Below are 23331 nucleotides of genomic sequence, written 5' to 3' on the forward strand. Positions count from 1 at the left end.
GGGCTTGAATTAAATGTATCACATATGGGTATATGAATAGGCTTGAACTAAACATATCACATATGCATATGTCATCTGGGACTTGCCTGCATCACATGGAACAATGAATGCAAGTGTTAATACTTGCTTAGTTTATATGTGAATCTGACTGAAATTCATGTTTCACCAGCTCTTTGTTTATGGCGTATATAAGCCCAATAGGTGTTAATTTCAAATTGCATATGGTCAGTGAATGAAGTTGTGTACTGCATATTGTCATTAGCAGACATGCAGGCAGACATATAGGTGTGAATAAACCAGACATTCAGTTTTCTCTGTGAGAGAAGCTGCTCATCACCATCAACATGCTTTGAGTTTTTTTTAATGTAAAGAGTAGATTATTTACTTGTTTGTTTACACAGTCAACATTAGACTACTGCTCAAGCCCTCATACTCTGGGCAGGTATACTGTTTCATGTTCCATGAACATATTCACTGCATCTGCGCTATGACCACGCTGGGGGAAAATTAGTGAATCGTTCAAATGCCAATTTCGCGGACATTTTCTCATTGTGACTTTTTTTCCAAGTTTATAGGTTGAATTGGCATTTTTAATGATTTGTTTCTGTAAACGCATACCAAAAGGCATCAGAATCTGCAAAGTTGTGTTTTATGTTAAATGTGACCTTTAACATCTTAACCTGTGCTTGAAGAAAGAATTCGGAACCATGATCACCATGTTGTTCAAACTCATAACAATCATCTCCACAGCGATTTCTTGTGGTCGTGGAAATGGTTTTGTCACTTTTCAACTAAAGTCTCTTCGGAGGTACACAAACATCTGACAGTGGCACTGGAATTCACGGCTCTTGCCGGAAATACGCTTTTTCCTAAAGACGACCCCTTCACAGCCAAAAGCAAGCCATCATTTGCAAATTGATTGCCAGACAGTTCTTTCTGCAAGTGTGCTCTGAGGAGAAAAACTGACTGCAAAATTTGGGCAAACATGGATGATATTCAAAGAGTTCAAAGGAATATTCAAAGATTCAATGACTGCAGTCATGCTGATGAGACTTTGAGTGGAGTGCATAGTTCTGGAGGAACAATTAAAGTGAGTTTACCATGATATGTCGCCCTGATATTCTCCTGCAGTTGCTTAAATTAGCATAATGGTATGATCATTCAGGAGTCCACTATAAGGATTCCTCCAAAGAAACATTAGCCATCACCACACCAGAAGATGGAACACATTTTGCCCTCTCCAGTAGATAAGATAGACGTTTATACTGCTTTGACAGTTGTGTGTCTCATTCATTGTAGGGATTTACTTCGAGTCCTGTTTTTCAGGGTCTCTGGAACTCATACTCTTAATTTTCAGGATTCCTGGACTACAAAATGAGTGTCCCAGACACTTAACTATTATCATTAATACTATTATTCTATTGTGTATCATGATCATCACATTATGTGTTGCAGTAACTGAATGGCAAATGATACCATAACCCAGCTAATAGCAGCCTCTTTGATAAGTTGTGTTCATGAATAGTGTCTGATCTTCAGACAAATCAGGCAGATTCTGGCAGATTCCTGGCCTGGCCCCAGTGTCCGACTGTACATTTTACACAGACTTTGACTGAAGTTGTCACATGTGACATGTCACACTTGTTTGCTGTTTATAAATTTTAGGTTTGTTAAAAATTTCTATGCACATCATCATAAATGTTAAATCAGAAATGTGTGCTTAATTTCTTTTCTATGGATCTGTAAAGATCCGGGGTAAAATAGGTCTTAAGCAACCCCTGCTTGTCATTAAATGCAACTATGCTTGTCATAAGAGGCAACTAACAGGATCTGGTGGTCATGTCAGTGGTTCCAAATTGCACAGATCAGTTCTCATGCAGGTGATCACTGAACTGTCTGGTCCGGACATGATTATTTACAGACCACTACCATACAGCTGGAACATTGCCTAAAACTTAACTCACTCACTCATTCTATGGGTCCTGTGAATTTTCAGTGGGTCAGGCAGACATCTGAAACTTGCAGGACCAAAAATGTCCTGTTATTTTGAATCACTGTTTGAGAACACTGGATGACTTCTTGTTACTTGATTGAAATGTTACAATAAGTATTCTGACTTTATCTGTATCCTTGAGGATGCATCCACTGTCACTTTCTAAACATACAGGACACAGGAAGTTGCATGCTGTAAATCCCTGCATTGTCTAAATTCGTTCCGTCAGTGGCACAGCTCGAGACAATGAATCTGTGGCATATCAGAAACAGTGACAAGAACATGGCATTCTGAAAATTTACTGAAAGCCTTGTCAGTTCATCTGTTATAATGTTCACAACTCACTATAGCGAGATGCCTACAGACGTGTGTGGCGAGTCGTCAATCATCCATAATCACATCGCGTATCTATCAATGTGTTCCTTAGCAGTGGTCGTCATCAATTGTTGAGGTTCTCTTTTCTCATCAAAACTTGGCTGCCAACCTCTCAACAGTAGCAAAGGTAGCAGGAGGAACATGACCCTCAAAAGTATTCAACCAGAAGTAAAATAGGATGAATTTATTTTACTTTTTCACAATCTTGAACTCTTCACAACTGATGTTAATCTCTGTAATTTGTTTATCATTAAAATAATAGTAACCAAGGAGCCTGCCTGACAGTCCCTGAACTGCATTTTTTCTGAAAACCTAGATGAAGCAAGTCTAGATTTCTAGAATTGCCAATGTCACTGCGACTCCTTTTACATTTTGTTCAATGTCATGGAGGTGTCATGAAAGAAACCGTCAGGTACTAAGACACTATCAACACATCACATTTCTGCACTGAAACAAATACATTGTTGTAACTAGTAACTATCTGTTATCTTGACCTGACTATTTGATACATACATGAACAATGGTCAAATAACAGCTACAGATTTGAGAAATTGTTTCTCTGACACTGGGTGTTAACAGTGATATCAGCATATCTAAGCTTATTGAAAACCTGTCATGCTTGACAAATTACCTGTAATATATAACCAATGTACAAAGAGATACATACAGCTGATCGTTACACACTAATTCATCAGTCATAAAGAGAAAAACTACCCCATACTGTACAAATGCAGGTTCAACGTCTGTGTAGAATACAACATTATTGTTACTGGGTTGAAAAAAATGAAATCATGATCAAATTGTAATACACTTTTTGAACCAGACAATCTTATCATGTATATAGATAATTTGAACTCATGTTTTTAGCTAGCTTCAGGATTATCCATTTATGTAATATATTCCAAAATTTTAGGAGCATCGATTAGAAATGTCAAATAATCCTTTCTCAAACAATTGTTTGATGTTTAACTTATTATCAAAATATCATAATATTAATATATTAATAGTAATTATATTATTATATACCTCAATATTACAACTATATGCCAGCAGTGTGAATATGTCTGGACCTTACAATCCAGTGATTGACATCATGTAGTCTACCCAGTTAAGATGAAATGAGGTGCATTAAACAAGCCAGCGAGCATGACCATCCAATCTTGTTTGCCACCTCGGAAGACAGGAACAGCTTGAAGACCAAACATAACCTGGAATTCATATTCGAAACCACTAAAATTCAAACATTTCTTCATTATGAAACAGATATGCTAACATTGTGAAAAAGAAATTACAAAAGTTATAGAGATAATTTTAGATGATGCAATATTCTTCCTTCCATTAATCACAGTGAGCTTAGTGAATGATTATACTTATCAATCAGGCGTAAACATCCAACCCACTTCCAATCCCCTTGTGCATGCATATGAGCTAGTGCTGGTTATCACTCACAATATGCAGATCGATGATCGGAGTTCAGTAACCTATCAATTATCAATTGTAATTATAAATCCCCACAAAACTCATGTGGGCAATAACAGGACACAATTATAACCATGTGCTTATGAAACAGGAACAGACTAATACTACAACCAAGACAATCCAGGATATTTCCTGCTGAGACACAAGCATTTTGTTTACATCGCAGGTTAATGTGTGAAAACTGCATCAGCGCCCTTATTCTTGAAATATTTGGAGCCCTTAGAATTCCTAACTTTGATCATAGCAAATGTGTTGAGAATGGGCTTACGGAGCACGGCTACAAACATTTCGAGAATAGCTAGTCTGTTGACAAGTCTGGAATTGATAAACATAACAATAAGAAACATACTTTCTCAAGTCTAACCTGATGTTAGATTTTTTATGAACATCAATTAACTTCCTAAGACACTGATAATCACTGACACAAGCTACATTGATAGATTGACTAACAATTTGATCAATCTTTCCAGCACTAACATAAACTAATTTGATTTTTTTAAAAAACTCTTCAGGAATCAGCATTCATAGTTTTTAACAAAGAACGACATCAATTTCACTTTCCTTTAGGATACGACTTCCCTATTGTCATCTGTAGAGACCTGAAAGCTGTGAACAGGATCCTCCTACAATAGACCACAAGAACAGTGAACCTGTCTGCTTTATGTTACTTAGAGCTGTTCAGAAATAATCTAATTACAGCCTGTAAGTAGGTTTGGACATGGTACATTCAAACTCAATATCATCGGATCCTGGCAGGTTTCAAGGAGACAACTATATAGTACAACAATCTGTTTTTTTTCATCCCTGACCAAAATATTTCTCTTTCTCCAGTTAGATAACGCAAGAGTCTGAAAGAAAGCAATCCTAGATTTTCCGCTGGTACAGGAATCTCACTGGGGTTCCTTTTCAGTTATCTGCTTATACAAAATTTTATACCTTTAGAAAGTAAGAGGTCCCGGGGTAGAATAGGTCTTCAGCAACCCATGCTTGCCACAAAAGGCGACTATGCTTGTTGTAAGTGGTAACTAACGGGATCGAGTGGTCAGGCTCACCGACCTGGTTGACACATGTCATCGGTTCCTAATTGCGCAGATCAATGCTCATGTTGTTGATCACTGGATTGTCTGGTCCAGACTCAATTATTTACAGACCACCGCCATACAGCTGGAATATTGCTGAGTGCGGCGTAAAACTAAACTCACTCACTCAGAGAATAAGCATAGTAATTACAATACTGTGCTGAGGTAGCCACGCACACAACAAGTATGATGTATATGGATCACATGGGCCAATTATTTAGAAGACACTACATACTAAAGTTCACTGACAAATTAAGTTCACTGACAAGTACAATTTAATGTTGATGTCATGCTATCTTAGCAGAATATGAATTAATAAAATGGAAACATGTTCCATTTCAAGTTTCATACGTGTTGATTAACTTTTATAACATTTCATTAATACCACTAACAACATGAGTCACCGACAGTTCATTCTGTAATATGATATTCTCTCTCCCAATTCATTACATGGGTGTAGTAAGTGAATCCCATTTCTGGTGTCCCCGCAAAATTACTGTTGTAATACTGCTTAAACATGTTAAAGCAGCAAAAAAGTAAACCCACTCCCCAATGTGGGAACACTACCCTGCCAGGTACTCAACAATGGGGTAAGTATTGCCTAACTTCCAGTCAGTATATTGAGTTGGCGGGGAGCAAGAGGTGTTGGGGTATCAAATCCTGTCTGTTTTGGGGCTAACCCTATTAAAATAGCACTTGTCTTTATTTGCTTATCAAACCTGTGTCAGTCTGGACCAGTACAAGCAGACACATATCTGCATGCAGTCACTATGAAAGGGCAATAAGGAATTTAGCACTGTCACTGAGGGAAACAAGAACAAAACAACTGCATAAGGAAGAAATTTGTTAGAAAGGGAGGTCACTCTCACCAAGTCCCACATCAAGAGATCACTGTTTGATAAAGAAACAGACATGGGCTTCTGCTTTCAGTGATATGTACTTTCGTTGGCCTGTTATACAGAAATGCAGATGAATAGATGCGGAAACATCAGCTATGGTGTTTCAAATTAATAGAAATTGAATCATGAACTACTGAAACTATAACTATATATTAACCATAGGATGACAGAGTACAGATAATCAGACTATGCTGTAACTGACACTGTAAGCAGTTATTACACACAATAAGCCAAGTTAAACATGTTAAAAGTACTAAAGTGTGGACCAGACAAACTACTGAGGGTTTACTCACTACCTTTAGAAATGTTACAGCCATGAAAACAGATAACAACACAGGTGAGTTTCAAGTATTGTAACCATCTGTGGAATAGAACCTGGAACTCTGATGTCATGGGCAAGAACTTGAGCCTCTGGGAACTCCAGGTGCGAATTATGAGCTGAGAGTGTCACTGAAAACATCACTGAATATTTTGCAAGTGGCACTCACAAGTAAGAAGTCACACAAGTGACATCTTAACCAATGTCAGACTGACTTGCATGCTGACACTGGGAGATGATTGGTTATCCTGTATGTACCATTTTAAGGAGAATGTGTGGATTTGGGTGGTCAGACTCCAACACTAATATAATGGAAAAGTGCAATATTTGTTTGTAAGTTATAAACAAAGGTCATATAGTATTTAGTTAGGGGTTCACATCTCATGTCTGACAAACATATAAAATACAGCGAATTTGTTTGTAAGTTTTAAACTAAGGTCATTTATTACATACGGGTTCACAGCTCACGTCTGACAAACATGTGAATAAGAGTGAACTAACTTCATATGGAACAAGATTATAAGTATATAACAGATATAATTATGAATTACCATATTCTGATATCGGCATTTTATTGTAGTTTATAGCCAACATGTTTATAGTAATGAAACTACTGTCAGAGCACTGGTCCATTAAGTATCTTTAACAACAATATACAGTAACTAGATTTTGAAATGACACGATTACATCCTTGATTCCCTAGACTTGGACTGGAGGTACTGCCTTAGCCTGTCTCACAGTCCCTGAACCACATTATTTTCCCTACAGTCTAGCCCTCCTTGCAGTACTTAATCTCTCAGTAAAGCAAGGCTCTCTGATCTCCCTGGGGCTTCTTTTCAGTTAAAATAGGTTTGTTTGTTTCTATCAAAATTATATACAATCAGAGACTAAGCCTTAGTCTAGTAGTGCCTAACCTTGTCACTGTGTCAGTGAATTGAAAGTCTTCAGATACAAAGAAGCATAGAGCAGTTACTGGCGACCCATAGTACCAATACATCATGCTTAACCATCTACAGGCAATCGGTTTGTTTCAGTGCCTGACAACCGGTGACGGGGCCATTTTCCAACCTCCATTGTTGGGCAATTCAGTTATTAATACCTACACATAATCACGGCCAAATATGCCTTAATCCATTCCAATAGCAACTGTGATTCTAACTGATGGATGATAAGGAAATGTTTTCGCAATCTTCTTGACATACTTTTTGACATACAGCAATTAGCAATGTGATATATGCATTGTAAAATGGAGACGACTGGTTAAAATATATGATATGCAAGCATTTTAACTGTAAACCTCCTGGCAAAGTCAGTCAAAACGCTCTCTTATCATAATAAGGCAGCACATACATAATTCATTCTGTAGATGAGGCAATACTGGGGTATAGAATAGAACGCTGGGCGATAGCAACAAGCCGAGCATCACTTCCGCACAATCCCTCGTCGTTGTGTTTACATCTACTACGCAAAAAATCCTACCATACATAACACGGGGAATAATAAAATCACTGCCCATTCGCCATGTTATCTGTCGTGCATTTGAGACTGTGATGATGCCCCGAGTTTCTGGTTTCGATCTTCAAGCGATCGGCGAGGGAATGTCTCAATATCGTGTGCAACAACAAATCAATCGTCTACTCACCTAATTTTTGGTTGAATATTTTGTCAAATGTGACTTCATTCATTTTGGTGAGATGCTTATGCATGACGCTCCGAACGCTGAAAATAACAAAATAATCGAATTTCATTTCGGGTAAATATTACTCCATAATCGTTTTCATTGAAACGGAACCTGTTTGTCATCCGCATACACACACTCGACATTTGTCCGGAAATCGTTGAAACGGGAGGAAAACACAAACCTTGGCTCTGGAAGAACAATCTTCTTGCTTGCTCTGGCTGCAGGAGTAGACTTGCTCTTCTCCATCGCCATAAGATAGCTAACATCGGCCAGAACTGCTTCCAAATCCGCCATTTTGATGAGCTCGCTAGGCCAACGAAGCGACTGGACAGAAAATCCGACTGTTTAGTATCAATGACGACAGATATTTCACCCTGTCTAACGGAATCTACCCCCAAAACATCATCGAGGACGATATCTCGTCCGATGGGGCACAACACACACCTCGTCCGGGTCTAGAGTAGAGTTCCAGAGCGGGCAAGCGCTATCGTCTGAGCTGCACTGTTCAGGAGAATCGACATATGTAAATATTAATTAGAAAGGTCGCGAGCAGTGCAACATGGGAAATCGGCAACGGCATGTAATCGGGCCGCGGACACTCGCAATGCCTTCGCTACAGAGATCTCCTGTCGATTGATTATTGAGCGCATATGATATTTGCCCTATATTATATAGCTGCAGCAGTACCTACTATACAGGGAATGCCGACATGATGAGAGCGAGAGCGTCCGTCCACCGCGCATGTCCGTGGATATTTCCTCATCACTTATGTTTATGAATGTAGTGGTTGCTTCAACCCGAAAGCTTACCTCGCTCAACAGCCCGGCTTACTATAAACCAATGAAGCGGTAAATGGCTCTAGGTTTCAGTTGTAACAGTTTTAAAGTTGCGATAGCAATACTTTGAACGGTTTACCGGGGAAAGTGCTTTCACACACGAAATCATGCGTTCCCGTGGATTTAAACCACGACCAGCTGACCGCCCATTCCTTCACAACAGGAAATTTGTGTTTGCAACATTCAAACATTGTCCTAAAATCGATACAGGATTCAAAGACTTTGATTCACAGCACCACCATAATATCTGCTGGATGCACTAATAACACTCGGAGACGTTAAGGTCTCAATATAACACCTGGCGATGTCCGGAAGAGACAAAACAATTCTATTTATAAGCATCATATCATGTTTATATTGTTATAAGTATCAGGGAAAACTTTAAGATCTTTTTTATGCACTTATGTTTTGTAAGTCACACATATGACGCTCGACGATACAGGTAAGTATACATGTTTCCATTCGAGATTTCAGGTGAGAAGTTGTACCCAATGAACCACGTAAGTCGATCGATCGCGTGGTTGATAGTGTGCCGTCTTACCTTGACATGCATCGTTGCTCACAATATCGACCACTGTGGCGAACTTTCGTGTTCTCTTATGGGATTCGAACCACGGACCCTCTGAGGTCCTACGTCTTGCCCATTTCTTGTCAGCAAGTAGGAAGGTGAGGATATCACCCATGGGATGACTCCTCTTCGCCTACACCCGCGTTCGAGTCTCGACTATTGACGAGACGCCGTAAAACTATTACTGAGTGCGTCCTCAACTGAACAGTATACAATGAACAGTATACATTAAACGCGAGTGTAATTGGGCGTTATAAACTCAACTTCATGCGTAGGAGATGGTGCGTATGGCGTTAGTCGCTGTCCTTCATAAATGCATACACAATTGAAGTTCTCATTAAAAGTTTCAGATGAATGCATATCGCATTCATTTATTTGGCACGTATTTAATTGATAAGATGTCTACAGTTATTAAAAACAAAATGGAAAAAAAATCGACATCTCCCTTGATTAAAATATTGTCGTATGAAATCCAATGTGCTTTAATGGCTGTCTTTTCTACAATGAAATTGTTCGGGGATCGTGTTTGTTTAACACTGTTCTCAGTAATATTCACGCTATCAAATGTCGGTCTGTAAACAATCAAGGGTCGACCAGATAATCCAGTGACGGACGTCATGAGTATCGATCCAAGATATCGGGAAATGAAGTGAATCAACACGGTCACCGCGCCTGACAACCCGACTTGTTCGATGTCCTCTCGGGATTAGGACAAACATTGGTTGCTGGGGACGTATTCACGAGAGCTTCCGCGAGAGGGGGAGGCGAGGGCGAACCGCAAACAAATATACATACACAAGTGTCGTGTTAATCTCATCACGTGACCTTCGCTACTCAGGAAAATATCAATTTTGCGAAGTCGCTCGATAGCGGAAATAGAGGAGTCATCTCGTAAGAAAGTGACAAATTCAAACCACTACCCATCGGGTACATTGTTTCTACACAACGTTGTTGTATTGACATGTATTACGCAATCTTGGGACAGAAAATAACTGTGTTCATGGACAAATTTTATTATACGAACACGTGGCTCATATTTGTTTTATGAAACTAGTTTCAGATTTCTTGCATCCGCGAAAGTGGCAGCACGGGTAGTGTGCATTTATGTCTTACTACACGAGATTTGTAAAATCAATATCATTCATATTTTAGTACAATGATTTCTTTATTAGACATTGTTTCTTGATATTTGTTAATTCCATTTCCGAGGAAAACACAGGTCATGACCTCCGTCTAAGAAACCAGAATAATCGAATGTCATGATAGTCTTCAGCCTTACACCCGTGAAGGTCCGGGGTAGAATAGGCCGTCAGCAACCCATGTTTGCCATAAAAGGTGACTCTTCTTGTCTACTTGTCGTAAGAGGCGACGAACGGGTGGTCAGGCTCGCTGACTTGGTTGACACATGTCATCGGTTCCCAATTGCGCAGATCGAAGCTCATGTTGTTGATCACTGGATTGTCTGGTCCAGACTCGATTATTTACAGACTGCTACCATATAGCTGGAATATTGCCGAGGGCGGCGTAAAACTACACTCACTCACATATTTATGTGTCAAAGTTGCTATATCGATAGGTATGAATCGGGCTTAGATGACAATACGTGGAGCCGTACAACCACCGTAAACAAAGGAAACAGTATAGTGAATGATATGAACTGTATGATATGTGACCGCCGACAGAGTTCTGACTTTATCTTCTCGTAATAAATTGGGGATAATGGTATTTTTATGACGAATATTTTATCAGTATGTCAATACATCATTATTCACAATTTCAAATTTTACAAATATCCCTAAATATTTTTGTCGAGTATATAATGTCAAAAGACACCCGGTGATATTCATGTTTTATTATCTGATGATGAGAAATAACATTTGTATTTGTATGTGTGTGTGCGTGCGTGCGTGTGTGTGTGCGTGTGTGTGTGCAAATATCGCTTCACCAGTGTATTGTTCATGCAATCCGGACATTGTCATTTGAGTTGTATTGTGACGTAAGGTTGGAATGACGTCACACGAGAAATACGTCACAGCTGAAAGACCGTGATGATATTCGACAGTCATGGGCTCTTGGTGGTGCCGTCGAAAAAACGTGGCGCAAACTGAGAATTCGCGTTCTGGGAAACAAACCCAAACATGCGCCTGGGCATGCAGGTATACTTTTTCCCTTCCTTTCCGGCTTCAAGAGACTTGAGCGATCCTGAAATGGTGTGCACGAATGACACGGGCAAACAGGATTCTCTGACAATCCGTAGTACTGAAAGTTGGTGGTCGTGGCCATTTTTCAGAAATGATTGCAGTGGCACGTGACCATTTCAGCCCGTCAGAATGCAGGAATTAAAATGAGTGAGTGAATTGAGTTTTACGCCGCACTCAGTAATACTCCAGCTTTATGGCGGCGGACTGTAAATAATCGAGTCTTGACCAGACAATCCACTGATCAACAACATGAGCATCGATCCGCACAATTTGGGACCGATGACATGTGTCAACCAAGTCAGCGAGCCCGACCACCCGATCCCGTTAGTCGCCTCTTACGACAAGCATAATCGCCCTTTATGGCAAGCATGGGTTGCTGAAGGCCTGTTCTACCCCGGGACCTTCACGGGTGGCATTACAATGAACATAACGAACATTTGCTTGTTAGGTAATGAAAGAATTATTACACTCGTGAACCTTTGGCGTAACGAGCACTTTCACCGTATAAGGCTACACCGCTCATGGTTGCCCTCCCTTTTACTGAGACTAGTAAGTCATAACGAATATTTTGACCCGTTTATATTTCTGTTTTTGCCGGACGCGCCATAATTCACATTTATGCGCGACTAACACCTGGGTATAGTGGTATCTCGATAGTTCTGTCGAAATTCATTGAGGAAGCCAACAGAAAACAAGAATGCGAGATATGAACTGAAGCACCCATAATATCACAGAATGTCGTCAAGGTCATTGTAAAACTGGGTTCCGATCTACTAAGCGTTTTCAGCCTGTCATAGGTTTACGAACATCGCAGTGCTACCAACACTGTGTGGAAAGTGTCCTGGGCAGTGTATTGTCTGCACATACCACTTACACCAAACCATGACAGCTGGAAACCAGTGAGTGAGTTGAGTTTTTAGCTAAATCGCTAATATTCCAGCTACATGGCGGCTGTCTGTAAATAATCGAGTCTAGACCAGACAATCCAGTGACCAACAACATGAGTATCGATTAGCGCAGTTGGGAACCGATGACATGTGTCAAAGAAAGTCAGCGAGCCTGACCACCCGATCCCGTTAGTCGCCTCTTACGACAAGCACTGTCGCCTTTTATGGCAAGCATGGGTTGCTGAAGGCCTGTTCTACCCCGGGACCTTCACGGGTCGGAGACACTAGAATTATTTGAATGGAACCTCTGCGTGAAGAGTGAACACTTTAACCACAAGGATACTCCACATCATCCGTTACTGTGGATGTGTTACTGTAAAATGTACTGTTTATGGTGCCTCATAGCAATTTGTAACCAAACCATCATCTGAAATTTTTCTGACTCTGTTCTTCCTGTATGTGGCCTGCCAATAGGTTTACAATCATTGTTAATGTTATGAATGATATGTGCCCACTCATCTTTCGACAGGTTTAGGAATTTGATGGCTGGTGGCCCTCGTTTTTTAAGCTGCGTTCCGTTGTTAACACCCATATATTTAATGGGTGCAAGTAGCATGCTGCTCTACATCCTTTAGTCCGTGATTCCAGGTTAGATTAGGATTAACTTGACATGACATGACAAACATGGAGATATCGGAATACACGTTCTAATGCAAACATTTTAAGTAGAAACCTTTACATGTTTTTCACCTTTTACACGTTCGATATGTTCGAAATTTGGCCAACAGAATAAAGAATAGACTCTTAAAATACAAGTGAATGAGGGGGTTATAGAAACTTGAACACTAGCACAGATAGGCGTGCGTGCATGCGTGCGTGTGGGTCAGAAGGTATGCAGACCTAAGAGGTTAACCACCTTTTACGAAATCAAAGAGCACGAGTATGGTGTTGGTAGATGTAGCTACATCAGGCGCTACAAGGATTTGAACTCGTAAGCATAGGTTTCTGGTGTCCCAAAGGGACGTAACTACACAACGGTGCCCATAAAAGGTACACCTCAAAGGGCCTTTGACTTTAAAGGGATAAACTAAAATCGCTGTGGACAATAGCCCAGTTCATAACACACCCAGACCAACAGCGAGCTGTAGTGTATGGGGATATTTCGCATGAATAACTATAGCTCCTTAGCCAAAATAATTTGTGAAGGTAACGATGCTACATGATACGAATCAGTGAGTTTCTATACTGTTTATCACAAATGACGCGTGTAACACGGATCATTTGCTATTAATATCCTTGGAGAATCACTGACCCGTCAAAGCACTGTGACATTCGCGTGGGTCGTCGATTTGATCCCATGGCAGTTGACGTGAACACGCGACTAACTGCTGACTCAGCTTATTAAAGGAAAAATGCATGAACGAGTGTGTTGGTGTTACCCTTCGTAAGTTTAGCGTTCCATGTAAGTTTACCTGGCAGTAACTATTCCAGTAGTCCGATAATCTCACAATACCTGAACCGCATCATTTTCCATTCCAGCCTGTTCTGCAACGCTGAAAGTCTAAATGAGCCAGTCTGTATTTCATCAGGTTCTGGTTCATTATTTCCAATCTAACTGGGGTCCCTTTTCAACTCAAAAGGAATTATACGTTTCCATCAAAATTGTACAAATTATACACAGACTAAACTTTAATCTACTACACTAGAGGCTGCAAATGTGCTGTAAGATGTGCTTCTTTATCACAAGTTATCCTCGATAATCTCCAGGGTACAGTTACGATAAATCTCCATTATACTCTAGATAAGTCTGAACAATTGAGAAAGAGCTGATTGCCTCAGATTTTGGCATTGACCTTATTAAACATGTTTTACGTGGCAGTAATCCTGAAATGATATCACCTATATCCTGTACTATTTACGTCTGGAACAACCTCGCCGTATTTGACAGACGTCGAGGACCTACACGTATGGGATTAGCTGTACTTGCACAACGATGATCGCGTGTCAAGTTCAGAAGGTCACCAAAGCCATATTGTATTGTCCATGTCATCGGCTTGGATTATAGCATGGCGTCTATACATACATACTTGTGTTCATAATTCTTAATCTAGACGTGTGCGCTTCAACTCTATATAATACGATTAACGAACCTGTATGGCAATATGAATTAAAGGATTATATCCATATTATCTCAATACTTTTGTAACTGTGACATATCACGTCTTTGTTCGTTCAGATGGAAGAACAGACAGACAGACGGACAAACGAGCAGTTAGTCCGAAGTGCCATGTCCCATATGAGTTTGCATATGACTCCCAACACACCACCTAACTACACCCTAACTACATGCATGCACACACGTGAACACACTACACAACCACCCACACATTAACACTCAGACACACGTCAAGCTCCACACACAAACTCAAAGGATTAAGAATTATCATCTGACATTTCAACAGCTCTCTCAATGTAATCCTCTCAATGCTGCTGTCGAGTGAGTGAGTTTAGTTTTACGCCGCACTCAGCAATATTCCAGCTCTGTGGCTGCGGTGTGTAAATAATCGAGTCTGGACCAGACAATCCAGTGATTAACATGTTGAGCATCGACCTACGCTATTGGGATACGATGACGTGTCACCCAAGTCAGTGACCCCGCCATCCAATTCTGTCCGCCACCTCTTACAACAGACCGGGCTCCCGGGATAGAATAGGTCAGGCTCGCTGACTTGGTTGACACATGTCATCGGTTCCCAATTGCGCAGATCGATGCTCATGTTGTTGATCACTGGATTGTCTGGTCCAGACTCGATTATTTACAGACTGCCGCCATGTAGCTGGAATATTGCCGAGTGTGGCGTAAAACTAAACTCACTCACTCACTCACTCACTCTCTGACCTCTTACAACAAGCATGTGTTACTGAAGATGAGTTCCAACCATTCGACTGGAGGACAACATAATGTCATCCCCAAATAAAACTAAGTAATGACCATTTACCAGGTAGGATCAATGTGTCCTTTGAATTCTCATATGCATGCTTAGCTTTATACATATAAACTGTGAGTACGAGTTCGCGTTCTCAAAGTTCGAGAATCATTGGCAAAGTGTCTCGGCCCAGAGACACAAAATGACCACCATTGTTCACTTCAGGTAATTCACATCGAGTGGTACTCAGCCTGATATTTTCTTCATCTTTAATCTGATCAAAATTTGTGTTCTTCATTCATCATTTTCTAAACATTAGTAACTTTATGGTTAATTGCTTGTAAACAATTACAAAGAGGACATTACCGAGAAGATGAACAGGAAAAAAACACAGTGTAAAAGTCTGCGTAAAAGAATTCGCATATTTATAGAGTAATGTTGTCGTTAGATTAATTCTTTGAGAGCGTGGCATTGTTTAGGAGTTGGAGAGTAAAAAAAGTAAAAATTACTGTAGACCATTTTTCCTATAATTTTCTTGCATCTGTGCATGGTCAGGGTTTTCAGGATCAAATCACAAACTACTGACTGAAAATTGTAAACCTGAATTTTTCATGTCATACTCCAGTCACTTAACAAGGGGGATAACTGAACGAACAGCTTTGCTTTGAATGAAATCCATGTGGTTATGCATTCTAAAAACATCCATTATTATTGTATCAACATTGATTCAATCCCATATATCTCCAAATTTCGACAATCGTACACTGAAAGTACAGTTCCCTACTTTTTTTTAAAGAGTATATAAGGACAAACTGTATGGAATAACAACTTCTTTATTCAGACGATCCGACGTTTCGATACAGATTCTTTTATCGCTGTCAAGCTGATACAACTTAAGGGACCGTTCATAATTTATCACCAGTGGGGCTGATGAGGATTTTCAGTAGGGGGGGGGGGGGGGGGGGGGGGGTCATTCATTTTGTCCACAGAATAGGGGGAGGGGGGCAGTTATATTGTACATGGGACTACCAGATTTGTACAGAAAAAATATATAAATCCTCATCGGCCCCAGTAGTGATAAATTATGAACGGTCCCTAACATCGATACAAGAATCTGTATCAAAACGTGGCAAACTGCCGCTGGTGGGTAAGATCATTTCTATCACAAACCCAAAGTCGCAAACTGGATTTTGGTGGTAGGTGAATTTCGAATAATTCTCTGACAACTTATATAACATCGAAACAATAACATAAATTTGTTCTGCGTCAGTCGTTACACGGACTATTCTGATAATTGAAAATGACGATGTCTTTTATCTAATTGAGGAAATGTTGTACACAGAAACGGAGGAAACCAGATCTAGAGTAAGAACCTGTTTATGGTAATTGGATTTCTTGGAACGGTGCGATCAAGAAACATCCTTTGTCTGTATGAATTCATTTCACTCTAAATCGGTTAAACTTTATATTTTATTCATTAGAACAGGTGCACAGCACACCCTTTGTTCTAGAAGGAGCAACATTGATACAACTTTGTTGTCTCAGAAAGTAAGAGCTTTCAAAGTTGTAATTCTACCTCGTTTGTACATCGGTTGTTGTATGTCCATGTTCCAAAGAAAATACTGATCAAGTGGCCCAGTGCAGGGTAGTTTTAAGCATTTACAATTTCCACTCCTGCTTGACAAGTATTAGATGAGCCACGACCTGACAAATTACCCCAATTTGCATACATGGGACCGCTCCCCAGAACATTCCATTTGAAACAAGAGGGAGACAGGTTGTCGTCTAAATACTGAAAAGCTCAATTTCCTCTTGTGAATCGTGTCGTGATGGTGTTTTGCTGAACTAAATCGTTCAACGAGACACGTGTTAAACAGTAGCGGTATTGATTTCACGCCACGGTCGGCATGTATTGCGCGTCTACCTGTAGCAAGTGTATTCGTCCAGATTACTTGCCCCGCCTGGTTATCAGCGTTCACTGCGCTGGCTGATCTAATACATGTGAAGCAGTAGCTGGTGTAACAAACATGCAAAAAGCAACATCATAATAGTCCCAGCTTGCATCCTAAGCACGTTTATGAGCATGATAAGATGATGAGGAACTGGCAGAATTTTAAAGTCATTACCATTTGTGAGAAAACAAACTTGTGGTTCGTATTAATATCAATTTACATTGGGAAATATTTGAAAGTGTTGAAAGTTGTTAATAACACTTATATGATGAAACGTTTTATAAAATATTATTTCTAGACATATTGTATGGTAGGCATGACGGTCAGCTTAGATTGTATGTATATCCACATGTCTGAATTTGCATGGAGTTCTTCGCTCAAATGAATTTGTATGTAAACCTTTCTTAAAATGCCAAATAGAACTAAGTTTGTCAGCATCAATGGCAATGAAAACATTCACACCTCTTGAAACAATGTTTTTTAATCCATATGGATTTTTAAACCCTTAAAATAATACAAAATATTATACAAAGATCCTCTTTGGACTGCTATTGTTTCATGAATGATGCTTAATGAATATATGCTCCAAATCATAGTCTTTTAACTGAAGTCAGTTCCAGCAAATTCCACTCGGTAAAACATCTGGAACTTGTGTCATCAAGAGAACGCAGGAAGTGCAAAAGATCCATGCAAGCAATTTTGGGTGTCTTAGCATCAAGGATCATGTGATGTGAGACTTTCGTAACAGAAAAGAACAACAGATGATGGACAGCTACAAAACACTTTTTATAAGAAAAATGGTGTCAAACATGTTTCAATCATTATGTGTGTGAACTAAACAGTTAATACACATGCAGTCAACCCCTCTCCCCCAAGACAGTCTTTGGGTCACAACGTTTATTGGGTACCGCTCCCAACATTTTGAATCCAAGAGTGATTACTCCTACATTGCTATTTACCAGCAGTATTATATTATAAGGTCACGGCCTTAGAACGAACAAACTTTAAACACTGCATTCCCCCCAAGTTGGATCATCGATGTTAAGTGGGCATAACGATATACAAAGAGAAAATATATACTACAAACAAAAAGTATGGGCACACTCTAACATTTGATAGTCATGTAACATTTGATGTCATGTAACATTTGATGTCATGTAACATCTGATGTCATGTAACATCTGATGTCATTTACCGGTATACTCAAAGGTAATTGCAACTTTTTGTGAGCTTAATGGACGCTTTAAAAGAACATGCAGTGAAGCAACGCATCCATTATTCGTTTTGTCAAAAAGAGTTAAAAACAAGGGTGCTGAAACCCAGCTGCAAATACTTTTCGTTTCCCTAAATTAGCATGTGCAATAAAAGATTTTTTGCTATCATTTTTCGGGCTAATTTTATATTTAGATTTCCATTTGGATTTTTAAAGAAATTCTGTATTTATGTGACACTGAAAATATCAAACAGTTGCAACAAAATAGTTGTCAAGGTTTGTCATCTTAAAGTTAAAGACTGTTCTTGACATTTCCTTTTTGGTGAGACTATTTTACATACTATAGGTAATAGGTAGCTTATGGCTATCAGACACCTCAGCAGGCAGCAACATTCACTGGACTTTTCATGGACTAATAACATATTGATATAATTATGTCATTGCTAAAAAAGGTATTAAGGTCACTTAGGTAATACAATTTCCATTGATCACCCAATACTGGTTTCCAGAGGAGATATCGCTCGTAAAAGATCACGGGATATCTCCTAGGAGATATGGTTTTTGGTAAATTTTGAGCTAATTGCTGATCGGTCAAATGTTTTGAGCTACTTTCATCTCCCTTAGCAACAAACAAAGAGGAACACCACAATTAAGCCATTTTGAATTCTTTGGACGTTTCTTCTCTGAGGTCGACGGAGTCTTGTTCGTTCATGATTTGTTCTAATGACCTAAGAGTTACCTTAAAATGCCAACAAGAAATGCTGAAACTTTCTTTTGAACGACAAATTTGCCATGCATCAAATGATAACATTGTCTAATAATTACCGTAAGTTGTTACATCACCTGCATAACTGACCCAAGATATTTGTAACTGAAAAAAGTCACAAAACAAATACCTACTGTAATTATCTGAAGAGATGAAAAGCAATTTGGCACCAACAAATCTACCATTAGTAGTACTGCAGCAGCATTATAGATATGAGTGGGTACTTGCCATTATTAAGCATTTTCATCCCCAAAATGGGGTGAACAACCCCGATGAGTTCACGATTACAGATACATCGAGTAGACAACCCAGTACATGCAGTTAGGGAAGGATGTATTCCCTAAAGAACATTTGGATGGTTAAGGGCGAGTATGATGAAACCACTATCCCTTCCATCCAAGCATGAGCACAAGCACGCTCTAAATGTTTGGGACAAACTGGCATGGCAAAACTTGGGTGACTACCTCGACTTGTACCTAAACAGAATACGTAAAGAATCAAAAACGACTCTTGGGTTTTGTTTGAAAAAGTAAGCTGGCGCCAGAGGGAAATTGAGGAGGGATGGTAATTACCTCGGAGTCAGATTTGATCCAGCTTATATAAACTCTATAGTTTGTCATGAAATGCATGTGGACCCGTTTTTTTGTAAATAACTCTTCATCCAATGATCCAATCGATCTCAAACTTTTTGCAAGTGGACGTTTTGTCAGACAACCTCATCACACTTGTAAATCACCGATTTTATGCATTTGTATGAAAGAATCTGTCTATGTAACTATCAAGTAAATAAACAACAAAACGCAGACAGATGATGTTCTACGAAATTACTTTTCTGTTTTGGCCTTAAATACTAGTATTGGTAGCAGTGTTTGAGAGTGTCACTGGCCAAAGGAAAGATATGTTAGAAAGAGTTCCATTTAGTGCTGTCAAACCTCAACAAATACAATGAAATGCAACAAGACATTTGGAAAAAAAATGGCGTCATGCCAGTGGCATTACTGAGGTGCAGAAACATGTTTATTGGACGCAAGACAACAGGCCCATCAGTTATTCTGCGCCAAAACCAAACAGCTAATAAGCGATTCACAATAAATGTCTTGTTTGATATAAATTTACATGGACAGACAATTGATCTATTTAAAATTTTAAGCCCCATGGGCATCTCATGACATATTTATGGGGATGACATCAAACAATGTTGATCCAAAACTGTAATCATAATGCGTAACAGTGACAGGCTGCAGCCATACCTCCATTGTCTATATTACTTTATTGTCCAAGAATTTACATTACAGGATATTTCATTGCATTTATGTAGTAAAAACTATTCTGATGTCAGAAGTGTAATCTTGCTATACATGTATGAATGAATGATGACTTACTTGTATGCCTTATTTAAACATGACTGCTCAGTTGTGCTTGTCCACCCATCTATGTTTTAGTTTTAGCAACCTGAAGTAGTTTATCATCGGCTGATCGTAAAGTTCTTGTGGGCTGGTAGCCATGTCACATGTTCCTAATATGAGCTGGGGAGTTTCATCATTTAGTGCTGTACGGTAGCCAGTGGAGTGAATTCAAGACAGGGTGATACGTTCATTCTCTTGGTGTGTAATATAAAAAAACATTTCATATTTCACGTGAAACTATAACTAATACTGCATTTTAAGCAATTTAGGAATATATGCATCACGAGCCTGCTAGTATTTTATCACAACCAGGGAAACAACGTTATTTTGAAACACGTTTTCTCATGCCTATTTTCATGCACCCGTTCATGAGTATGTCTCCAATTTGGGTTTGACAGAGAAAATATTTTTAATTGTACATTTTATATTCAGTAAAAAAAATATCTTAAGCAAGCAACCTGTCTGTGACATCAAATCCTGTGACCTGTGCGCTCCCTGAAAACATGTTGTTTGATCTTGCGATTTTAAAATTTGTTTTTCTCTCATCACATTAAACTGTCATAAGTTATAAATGAAACACTGTCGGAAAGGGATTTTTCGTGAAGGTTAATGTATAAAAGTTATGTAAAATTTGTAGTCATGAAAATAGCAGCATTTTAAGCAGAGGTTTGATGAAGCTAGTCACATTTGTTTTTCATACATGTGCTGCCATTCAACACGAATGGAGAGTGGCTATTATGTAACAACGAATCAACCACTTGGAATTAGAACTAGTGAATATTTATGAATCATTTACTATATTCTGCAGTTGTTACATGACCACATGGAATAAACGTGATAGTATCATGAACGAAAGTGTCATTTCTTCACAATGAACGCTTTCTAATAAGATTTGTCAGGAATGTTTCTTAATTTGATATTTACAAATAACTACTAAAACATTCAAAGTAAAATAATCGTAGAGTACGTGTCTTTTTAATGTAGGGCTAGATTTCCTAAACTGTTATAGGCTGAACCGGTGATGTAAATCCAGCTAAGGTGAAGGCAGGATGCAAATGTATTGTAAGCCCCCATGGTCGCTAGTATGGCGATCTTCCTTCGGTTGTTGGAATATATAGCCTGCTTTTACCTTGTACTGCCATCTATAGTTAAACTGTTTTAGATATAATTACTAGAGTCTTAAATTCGAATCTGTGATAATCGAGTTATTTTGCTATCCGTTATTGACAGGTTTTACAATTAAGAATAATTGTTTGGGTCACGATATGGCTTAAATATTGCCAGTGCCACGCTAACTTTTAACCCACTCACTATTTATTTACAGATAAAAATAAACGAAATTAGATTCATTTAAATATGAGATTTCAGCAATGTGATCACTCAAATCGTTTAAAGCAAGTTTAACAATTTCTACTGGTTCCTAATATGAACAATTTTAATGAATTCTGAAGTCAATCAAGTTAATATAAGATGACAATTCAGCCTGGCCCCCAAATACATGTATTTCAAAGAACAAATTATCTGACAGTTACATTAAGTTCGAATTGCCGTAATTCATGGAAATTAGGAAAAATATAAATGTCAAAAATAGCAAAAGCACTCCTTTGGGACCTGCCTCACATATCTGTAAAGTTTGCTGAAAGATATTAAGAAGTTTTCAAGTTGTGCTCCGGAAATAAAGCTCCCTCTCCCTTTTGAGACTACGTCTGGATTGTTTCCATGGATTCCGGGAAAAATATAAATGTCCCAGTGCTGCAAATAGCTAAAGCCACCACTTCGGGATTTCTCTTACATATCTGCCAACATTTGCTGAAGAATAGTCAGAAGTTTTCGAGTTGTCCTCCGGAAACCCAACTCCTTTTTGAGACAAAGTCTGAGGGAAATAAAAATGATAAAAATGACCAAAAAACCCCTGCAAATAGCAAAAGGCACCACTTTAGAAGCTCACTCCTCCCTTTGAAAAGTTCAAATCGTTTCCATGGACACCAAGAAAATACAAATGACAAAAATCTGGAAATAGCAAAAGGCACCACTTTGGGACCTGCTTCATATATCTGCCAAGTTTTACTGAAGCATAAGAAGTTGTGGGCTATGCTCCGAAAACGAAACCCACGAAAGTTTTTAGAATAAGTCTGAAACATCTCCATGGAAACCAAGAAAAATAAAATTGACAAGTATCTGAAAAAAAAGCAAAAAGGTTCCACTTAATGTTCTGTTTTGCTGAAAGATATTACAGTTTTCGAGTCATACTCAAGAAATGAAGGTCACGCCTCCCTTGGAAACCAACAAAAATAAAAATGCCCAAATTCTTCAAATAGCAAAAGGCACCAGTTTAGGTTCTATTTGAAATATCCTTCAAGTTTTGTTGGAAAAATCTGTAAATAGCAAAAGGCGCCACTTTAGGTCCCGTTTGATATATGTACCAGTTTTGGTCTAAAGATGTTGAACGTTGTTTGAGTTATGCTTCAGAAACAAAATGATTACGGAAGGACAGACTACGGACGTGACGGCGACTATATCCCCCCGCATTACATGCCGGGGTATACAAAAAGTTTAATGCTAAAATTCCTAGGGAGTAGAATAGAAAATGTTAGTTTCAGATGTCTGTCTGACCCACCGAAAACTCACAGGACCCCCAGAATATAGTAAACACACTTTTTAGAGTTAGCGTTTCTTATAACTTTTTTAAATCATTAACCTTATAATAAAAAAACCCATAAGATTTATGAAAAGCAGACAAGTGTCACGTG

At 38.9% G+C, this 23331-nt stretch overlaps 1 protein-coding gene across 1 annotated transcript in view; it reads right to left on the reverse strand.

Moving 5' to 3' along the window:
* Positions 1–8599, reverse strand: part of LOC137297353 (G protein-coupled receptor kinase 3-like) — a 109773-nt gene extending 101174 nt beyond the window's left edge. The window contains exons 1-2 of the mRNA XM_067829365.1: positions 8007–8599; positions 7787–7863 (exon numbers count right to left, since the gene is read on the reverse strand). Coding sequence (XP_067685466.1) covers positions 7787–7863; positions 8007–8119 — 190 coding nt within the window. The 5' untranslated portion in view covers positions 8120–8599. The remainder of the gene's footprint in view (positions 1–7786; positions 7864–8006) is intronic.
* Between the last annotated feature and the right edge of the window lie 14732 nt (positions 8600–23331).

Source organism: Haliotis asinina, chromosome 1 (assembly GCF_037392515.1).
Source record: "Haliotis asinina isolate JCU_RB_2024 chromosome 1, JCU_Hal_asi_v2, whole genome shotgun sequence".
Taxonomy (NCBI): Eukaryota; Metazoa; Mollusca; class Gastropoda; order Lepetellida; family Haliotidae; genus Haliotis; species Haliotis asinina.